General features: G+C 40.6%; 1 protein-coding gene across 1 annotated transcript in view; it reads right to left on the reverse strand.

Annotated features, from left to right (window-relative positions):
* LOC143277501 (uncharacterized) overlaps positions 1 to 4,860 on the reverse strand; it is a 12,540-nt gene extending 7,680 nt beyond the window's left edge. The window contains exons 1-2 of the mRNA XM_076582353.1: positions 4,343 to 4,860; positions 1,128 to 1,293 (exon numbers count right to left, since the gene is read on the reverse strand). Of these exons, the coding sequence (XP_076438468.1) occupies positions 1,128 to 1,293; positions 4,343 to 4,460 (284 nt within the window). The 5' untranslated portion in view covers positions 4,461 to 4,860. The remainder of the gene's footprint in view (positions 1 to 1,127; positions 1,294 to 4,342) is intronic.
* Positions 4,861 to 10,000: the final 5,140 nt, after the last annotated feature.

A 10,000-nucleotide genomic window follows, 5' to 3' on the forward strand; every position in this document is an offset into this window, starting at 1 on the left:
GACGTGAATGTTGACAAAGAATACCACAATTCTGACGACGGAAGCTAAAGGTTGGGTCATTCAGACACCCACTGGACATCCGAGGGGTCTGTGTAGAGGAGAAGAGAGGACTGGCCGTACGGAGTGAGTTAACCTGAAAGAGTTAGGGAAGATGGACAATTTGTAATTGTGTCTTCCTAAAGCAATGTACTGATATGATTTAACCCTGCAGGGGTAATGTGGACGTATTTATATATTTTCTTTCAATCGTATAATAATAAGAAAGGAATGTCTTTATCTGTCAAATGTGTTGGAGCTCATGTACGTTTATATGTATTTGACTGTGCTTTCATATCTGTGAAACTGCATGTTTGGTGCATATCTGTTATGCATGTGTGGGTGTATGTCTGAATGTGTGTCCTCATGTTTTACATTTATTTGCTTATTTATCATCATTGTTGTCTTATTCATTTATTTTTATTATTATTATTATTATTATTATTACTATCTTTTTATATATATTATAATTATTATTTATTTATTTATTTATTTATTTAAGCTTATCTATCATTTATTCACCTTTCTTTTTTTTTCTTAAGGCCTGACTAAGCGCGTTGGGTTACGCTGCTGGTCAGGCATCTGCTTGGCAGATGTGGTGTAGCGTATATGGATTTGTTCGAACGCAGTGACGCCTCCTTGAGCTACTGAAACTGAAACTGAAACTGTCAAATGTTTATCTGATGGGTGTGGTTACTTAAATGGTTAGAACACGGGATTCTCACCCATGTTTTCTTGGTACAGTACCTGGTGGGTAAAGGGTGGAGATTTTTCCCATCTCCCAGGTCAACACATGTGCAGACCCGCTAGTGCCTGAACCCTCTTCATGTGTATGCGCACGCACACGATCAAATACGCACGTCAAAGATCCTGTAATCCATGGTCGCGTTCGGTGGTTATGGAAACAAGAACATACGCAACACGCACAGCCCTGAAAACGGAGTATGGCTGCCTACATGGCGGGGGTAATAAGTAAACAGTCATACACGTAAGTTACATGTCTGTGTACGTCCGTGTATGTGTGTGTGTGTGTGTGTGTCTGTCTGTCTGTCTGTCTCTGTTCGTGTATGTGAGAAGGGACACCACTGCACCTGATGTATTTGGCAGTGAAGGGCAGTCTCCCCCCGGAAGGCACAGTGTCCACCCAGCACAGCGCCACCTCCGTGCTGTCAGTGTCGACGGGAAAGCGGAGATACAACGTGCCTCGCGGGCTGGATCTGAAGGTCTGACGCTGGGAGCTGCTGAATCTGGGTGGGTCTGATGGAAGATGATGATGATGATAATAATGAACGTGAGGAGGAGGAGGAGAAAGAGGAGGGGGGAGAGAAGAAAGAAGAAGAAGAGGAGGAGGAGAAGGAGGAGGAAGAAGAAGAGGAGGAGGAAGAGAAGAAGAGGAGGAGGGGGTGGAGAAGAAGAAGAGAAGGAAGAGGAAGAAGAGATGAAAAAGAAGAAGAGGAAGAAGAAGAAGGAGAGGAGGAGGGGGAGAAGAAGAAGAGGAGGAGGAGGAAGAAGAAGGAGGAGGAAGAAGAGATGAAAAAGAAGAAGATGAAGAAGAAGAAGAGGGGAAGGGGGGAAGAAGAAGAAGAGGAGGAGGAGGAAGAGATGAAAAAGAAGAAGAGGAAGAAGAAGAAGGAGAGGAGGGGGAGGAGAACAAGAGGAGGAGGAAGAAGGAGAGGAGGAGGGGGAGAAGAATAAGAGGAGGAGGAGGAGGAGGAGGAAGAAAAAGAAGAGGAGGAGGGGGGAAGGAGAAGAAGAAGAAGAAGAGGAGGAGGAGGAGGAAGAGATGAAGAAGAAGGAGAGGAAGAAGAAGAAGTGATTAGAATAGGACAAATGTCCCGAGTTCCTTCCATTTTAAATGTTTTTCTTTCTTTCTTTTTTTAAGTATAACTTCCTTCTTCTTTTCTTTTCTAAAGTAGTATGTTCTTCCCAGCAACTGTTTTTGTTCATTTAATAACCGGGGGATATCTATTACAGCGTTTTCAGTAAGAATTCTCAACGTTTCGATTTTTTAAATATTTTTTAAAATTCAATTTCTATAGTTCTTAATTTTCTTTGAGATGTCCCTGCTACTGACTGTTCTGTCACATTCTTTTTACTCACTTCTGTGAACAAAGTTATAAATGTGTGTATGTCTGTAGGTATGTATGTATGTGTGTGTCCATGGTAAACTTTAACATTGCCATTTTCTTTGGAAAAGCTTTGTCTGCCGATACCAAATTTAGCTTAAACATAGTAGGAAAACAATCTTTTCAGTCATACTAATAATAAGTTCCAAGTTTCCCAAATGAATCTGTATTTCCGGATCCTTAACGGTTTATTTCGTTGAAGCTCGTTCCGGAATCCGAAAACACTATATTACTACTTCCCATTTTCTGGAACGTAGGCTATGCTTGGTAAGAAGACAACATGACCTCGTTTTTCTTGTTCGCAATTAAAAGAAAAGAAATACACATTTTGGGCACAACACCAATGGGGACACTAACTGCACCATTGACATGTTTACTGCATATGAATAATATAAAGTGGACATTGAATTAACTAGAATGAACATAACAGATTTGTTTTAACATAAAAGAAAAACTGAATCGACCGTTTCACTGAGTTTTGGTCAGCCTTGTCTTAGCTGGTCTTTACAGATCTTGTTTTTTTCTTGTTCGTCATTAAAAGAACACAAATACAAATTCTGGACAGAACACATACAGTTAAACTAAATGCACCATTGACGTGCTTTCTGCATATGAATAATCTAAAGTGGACATTGAATTAACTAGAACGAAAATAAAAGAAAAAATGAATCGACCGTTTGACGGGTGCAATAGCCGAGTGGTTAAAGCGTTGGACTGTCAATCTGAGGGTCCCGGCTTCGAATCACGGTGACGGCGCCTGGTGGGTAAAGGGTGGAGATTTTTACGATCTCCCAGGTCAACATATGTGCAGACCTGCTAGTGCCTGAACCCCCTTCGTATGTATATGCAAGCAGAAGATCAAATACGCACGTTAAAGATCCTGTAATCCATGTCAGCGTTCGGTGGGTTATGGAAACAAGAACATACCCAGCATGCACACCCCCGAAAACGGAGTATGGCTGCCTACATGGCGGGGTAAAAACGGTCATACACGTAAAAGCCCACTCGTGTGCATACGAGTGAACGCAGAAGAAGAAGAAGAAGAAGCGACCGTTTCACTGAGTTTTGATAAGCCTTGTCTTGGCTGCTCTGTGCATATCTTGTTTGCTTGTTTTTTTCTTGTTCGTTATTTAAAAAAAAAAAAAAAAAAAAAAAAAACTCTGGAGAAAACACATACAATGACACATACTACATCACCGACTTGTTCACTGCTTATGAATATTTTAAAGTGGATGCTGATCTAACTGAGAATGTACATACAAGAGAAACTGAATTGATTCTGTTGTAGTTTCCGAGTGTAACTAAGCTTGTCGAACACAGATCTCCAGAGATGTGAAGAAAACAGCTAGTTGATGCCGTGTGCTTGAGGTGATGGCAACGTCTCCTTAACCGCGGACTGTAAAGATTTTCTTAGATTCTCGAGATAAACCAAAATAACATGATTCATACGACGTTATCATCTCGAATACCGTGAATACCGATTTATAACGCTAAAAAACAACAACGTGAGCTAATGTTATTTTTGAACGTCATTTGTAGACGCAGGTTTGCGGTGAGTGTAAGACAGTTTCCTCTCGGTCGAACATGTCTAGTTCGAATCTACTCTAGGGTTGTTCCTGTTTTGTTTTGATTTTTGTTGTTGTCTTTTGTTGTTGATGTTGTTTTGTTTGTTTGTTGTTATTTCTTTGTACAACAAATGTACAGAGTCGATGTCGTGAGTGTGCAGACAGATAAATAGATAGATAGATATGAGAGAGAGAGAGAGAGAGAGAGAGAGAGAGACTTGTAGAAAGAAAAAGAGTGAGACAGACATACAGACAGAGACAGGGACAGACAGACACAGAGAAAGAAATAGAGAGAAAAACAGACAACCACAGAGAACAGACAAACAGAGACACAGACACAGACAAACAGAGACACAGACAAACAGAGACAGGCAAGATACACAGACAAACAGAGACACAGACACAGACAAACAGAAACAGGCAAGATACACAGACAGAGACAAACAGAGACACAGACAGAGACAAACAGAGACACAGGCAAACAGAGACACAGACACAGACAAACAGAGACACAGACAGAGACAGAGACACATGCACAGAGACACAGACAAACAGAGACAGAGACACAGACAAACAGAGACACAGACACAAACAGAGACAGAGACAGACATTGACCTTGTGAAGCGTTGACAGACGGCCATAGCATGAAGAAGAACACAATTCCCGTGTATAAAACAAACATGTTGAAAAAAGAACTGGCGCTGTCACATACTGTATCGTCAAACACTGTCATAAAATCCAGTTTTGTGATTTGAAACGAGTTTAACACGGACACAAATGAACTGTTACCGGACAAAAAGCTCCCTGGAATTTGATAGAGAAAAAAAAACCCACCACAAAACCCTCAGTTTAAATCAAGTTGTTCTGAATTAAGTACTGTCAGACAAACTAATATTCACACCCGACATTACTGCAGAATATTGCTAACTCACAAATAGGATTTTACTTGTTTCCAACAAGCGCTGTTTTAAGACTGAATTATGCAAGAAAAACAAAACCAATCGCTTCCACGTTTTACGGAACTTACATGCAGGCAGACAAAATCTTTACTTTGAAAGCAGCAGTTCGTGATTAAACACTGTTATAAACATTTTATTTTCTAGTTCGAAACAAAATGTAAACCACAACTACACAGCTTCTTGGTATTGATCATGTGATTGTGAAGCGGAAACAGCGGGTAGTATTCTGAGTGCACTTATCCGCACTTTCAACATAGCCTTATAACGTGTAGACCTAACAGGGAAATTTCTCAAAATAGAACGGATGAGAAGCCTAACGCTGCCTGGTCATTCTGTTTGATTTCCTGTTTCCGCGAGTGTACAGTTTTGTTGTTGTTGTTGTTGTTGTTGTTTTCCGCCATGATCGAAACAGTATTGTGTGAAGAAAATGCTTACATTGCCTCACACTTACACACACACACAGACACACAGACACACACACACACAGATTCAAATGGTTTAATGACTTAAGCAGCATGCTCATATCACCAAGTGGAAAACACGCTTCCCCACCCCCACCCCCCAACTACCCCCCTCCCCCCCACCTCGTTCCCTCCCTCACTCCTACACATTTACGTTTTTCACAACATTTTTCTGTTCTTCATGAGGAATACAAAACAATGTCCAGCGGTATGTGTACGAACAATCTTCGTGCTCAACTGATGAGGTTCATATTTAAGTAACCCGAGGCCATCGACCCAGTTTCGTTGTCACAAAGAGAGAGAGAATTCAAATACCGTTCGTCAATTTAACTATCTTCACAGTCAATTCACATACAGTTCCAAGCAACGAATCTATGAAACAGTGGCAACATAAATCGAATGGCGTTTATGCATGCTAAGAATTGGTTTTCGAGATGAAACCATAGTATGTGAGATCATTTTCCCTGAGTCTCCCTTCGCAGTCTTAAGCTATGGTAAATAAATTTTGCTAAGCTGTTTGAATGTTGAAAATCACACAAAAACGCTATGGGATGTACTTTAAGTTTCTCCACGTTTTCCTTCGTAAAAATATTTCTGTCTTAAATCATCGGTTGCTGTACACAACGACAGAAAATGCGTTTCATCTTCTAAGCGGCATTTACACAAAGGACACGATAAATCTGCCTCATAGTCAGAAGAAAAGCGTAATTTATGTGTTTTTATGTCAGATATGCCAAGCCTGAATAGAATGTGGCTCGAAGTTTTATATTTTTGATCCTTTGGAAGTAAGGTTCTAAAGCTAATTCAGTTTTGAACAATCTGTACACAGAATATCTTTCACGTTCCTTGATTCTTTCATTCCACCCTTGTAACCAACAGTCAGATATACGTTCTTTATATTCACGTAAAAACCAGTTAATCTCTTGTACCCCTTGATTAAGCCAAACAAACACAAAAACCATAAATTGTTAAATGTCTCTGGACATCTGTGACCCAGCATTCTTTACCATTTTCATGAATATTAAGAAGCATGTTGTATGATTTCCTAGGAAGTCTACTATTTTCCATTCCGGTAAGACGTAGCCAATATCGAACTGCATTTACTTTTGCATCTATCCATAGTGGTTTCCTGCCCGTTTTGCCATATACCATGTCGTTTGGAGTTTTTTGGGGATACATTTAGAAGTTTTTTTGTTGTTTTTTTAATGCAAATAAATGTGCCTTTTCGATGCGTAAGTCGTTTAGCAAGCCCCAAACATCTGACCCGTATAAAAGCATGGGTTTAATTTGCGTATCAAATAATTTGAAGACAAGCGATGGAGTTACATCACCAAGCGTCCACATGGTTCTAAATATATCCAGAATTCCAGTTTTTGCTTTGGTTATATGTTTGTTAAGAGAGAAAGAGAAAGAAAGCCGAGTGCCGATCAAAATTCCTATTTAATTGTAAGCATTAACAATTTTTATCTCCGTACCTTTGTAAAACCATCTTTCTCGCCTAGCAATGTACCCACCCTTCCTAAAGGTGTGCCTACAAGTGGCAAATATGTGCAAACAAGAAACATATCGTTACTAATATCGAAGAGGTTCTTTGACAGCTTTAAAATGACAATGTTATAACCATCGAATTCAAATTCGTTGGGTGTGTTTTCCAATAGTTTTTCGAACCATAACTATGACACCACCCGATTTTCGATCAGTAACGGATAATTTAACTGCTGGTGAAACATACAGTATGTAATCTGAAAATACGTCAGTTTTTGTATCTGAAACAAATGTATCAAGTAAACAGACTAAATCAAACTTATTTACAAAGTTCACGAAATCTGTATCCTGAATTTTGTCTGTAAAACCAGCAATAATTATCATTAAAAAAAGATTTAAAAAAAAAAAAAAATAGAGTGCACAAACAAATTGAACCACTAACTTAAACTCTGCTTCATATGGCAAGAGCTTTGTGTTTGAAGTTCACAACATTCATCACAACTGGGTTTTTTTTCGGCAGCTATCAGCAATGCAGATTCAAACATAGACGGATGTCTGTGATGTTTCTATGGAGATCATAAGAGAGAGAGAGAGAGAGAGATAACGATAACGATAACGATAACGATAACGATGTTTTATTCAGATTAAGGCCAAAGCCCTTTACTGAAGGGGGTCATACAAGAAAATAAATAAGGAAAATGACTTGACACGATAAACCAACATCACAAATCAACCAAAAGTAGCTAATACAATACTCAACAACATTCACAAAATAACAATTCGAAGTCTCTTCAATGCCTCATATAAGTATATGGCCAAGTTTTGTTGGGTAAGCTCATGTTTTGACGACATGAGCAGATTAAATCTAAAAGCACAGAGATCTTTATGATATTTAGGTTGAATTAATCTTTGTCTGAGGTCACTCAAAGCAGGGCAACATAGCAAAAAATGCAATTCATCTTCCCTACCCAGGTTGCACAATCGACACATATATACATATTCACTCCTACTACAGTATCTGAAACTGTGAACGGCAATATTAGAAACACCAAATCTAAATTTAGTCAGTGCACCTTTTACATATCTGTTTATTTCCATCCCAATATATGGTTCAGGCCCCTGCGATGTTTTAAAGATTCTAAACTAAAGAGAGAGAGAGGGAGAGAGACAGACAGACAGACAGAGAGAGAGAGAGAGAGAGAGAGAGAAGTTGGTGAGAAAAAGATTGAGGAACACGAGAGACAGACAAACGGAAGACATGTGGAGATACTATCTGTAATTACGAGTCTGATAAACGCATTCAGGGACTATTTTTGTACGACGATGTAAGGCAAAAGAGAAAAAAAAACATACGCACAAATGAAAATCAATATTCATCACGGAATTGCCATACGCCGGTAAAGGTGTGATCAGAAACGGAAAGGGAGAGAGAGAGAGACAGAGAGAGACAGAGAAGAACAAAAACACATTTTTATTCCATAGGCCTCCGGCCCCTAGAAACAAAAAGAACAATGCAGAATGCCTATCAAGGAAAAACGAAAACATGAACAAGCCATGCATGCAAGAAAGTGGAATTTCCAAACCCTACAGATTTTCAGACAACCAGAGAGAGGGGGGAGAGGGAGGGAGAGGGAAAGAGAGACAGAGACAGACAGACAGAGTCAGACGGACAGAAGGACAGACAGAGAGAGAGAGACAGAGACACTGAGACAGAATGACTGACAGACAGACAAAATAAATACGAAAAAGGGTTGAGAACACAGAGAGAGAGAGAGAGACGCTAGTCATTCGGATGAGGTTCCGTGTGCAGCATGCACTTAAAAGAACCCACGGCAACAAAAGGGTTGTTCCTGGCAAAATTCTGTAGAAAAATCCACTTCGATAGGAAAAGCAAATCAAACTGCACGCAGGAAAAAATACAAAACAAAAAGGGTTGCGCTGTAGTGTAGCGACGCGCTCTCCCTGGGGAGAGCAGCCCGACGAGAAATTTGTTGTGATAAAAAGAGAAATACAAATACAATTAAAAATACAAATGTAATGTACCCTCACTACCACAACCACAACAAGAACAACAATGTGTGTGTGTGTGTGTGTGCGTGAGAGAGAGAGAGAGAGAGAGAGAGAGAGAGACAGAGAGAGACAGAGAGAGAGAAAGAAATGTGAAAGGACGGAGATGCCAACTCCTTCACATATAGATGGTATCTCTTCTACCTCCATCTTCTGTTTAAGTAACGTGTGTTTCGCAGCACAAGTTGTGTTTGAAGTGTCCTCTGTTTTTCTGTTTGTTCGTTTTGTTGTTGTTGTTTAGTGTGTGTGTGTGCCTCTGTGTGTGCGTGTGTGTGCCTCTGTGTGTGCGTGTGTGTGTGTGTGTATGCGTGCGTGCGTGTGTGTGTGTGTGTTTTCTTCTTCAATTTAACGTCTATTCACTATAAGTGTTTTTAGACGGAAAGGAGTAAAGTAGTGTATATAGGAAAGGGAATGCATGTGAATATTAGTGTAAAAAAAAAAAAAGAAAAAAAAGTGTGTGTGTGTGTGTGTGTGTGTGTGTGTGTGTGTGTGTGTGTGTTAGCTCTCTTTGTGTCCAACAGTCTCTGTCCTTCATTGTTATCTATTCTGTTGTCTGTCTTCCTTTATCATTTCCTGTAGTGCCAGTCCATTGATGTGTACATGGTTCTTTCAATACAACGTTATACTCATTTAATGAACAATCAGATCTCTGCCTGGGGTAAAGAAAAAAAAGAAAAAGAAACAAAAATTAGTCTTCCCGCAGGCGTGCTACGGTCATTTCGATTTTCTGAAAGTATGCTATTGTCGTGCATTCATCATTTCAGTCTGCTGACTCTTGCCAGAATTGGGTGCTGGAGGGAAGGTGGAGATGCGCGTGTACTTGTTTCTGAGATGGAATAATTCACCACACACATTGGTTGTGCGCACTTCACTGGCCGAAAGACACACAGACAGACACACAGACAGACACACAGACACAACAAACAAACGAACAGATGTCTGCACAGCGAACAACACACACACACACACACACACACACACACACACACACACATCCTCCCCCTCCCTACCCCCACCCACCCACCCACACACACACACGCACGCATGCACGCACACACGCACGCGCGCGCACATACGCACACATACGCACCCCCCACCCAATACCCTTCACCCCACCCCTCTCCCACCCAGTGCCCTTCACCCCACCCCACCCTCCCCCCCGCCATCACTCCCCCACTGTGGCAAAGTCGATACAAACCGAAACAAACGATCAATATAATTATTGGTCTTCGCTCCTGGAGGCATAAAAAGGAGAGAGAGAGAGAGAGAGTGGGTGGGGTGTCCGGCGCTTTATATCAGAG

The sequence above is a fragment of the Babylonia areolata genome, chromosome 34 (genome assembly GCF_041734735.1).
Source record: "Babylonia areolata isolate BAREFJ2019XMU chromosome 34, ASM4173473v1, whole genome shotgun sequence".
Lineage (NCBI taxonomy): Eukaryota > Metazoa > Mollusca > Gastropoda > Neogastropoda > Buccinidae > Babylonia > Babylonia areolata.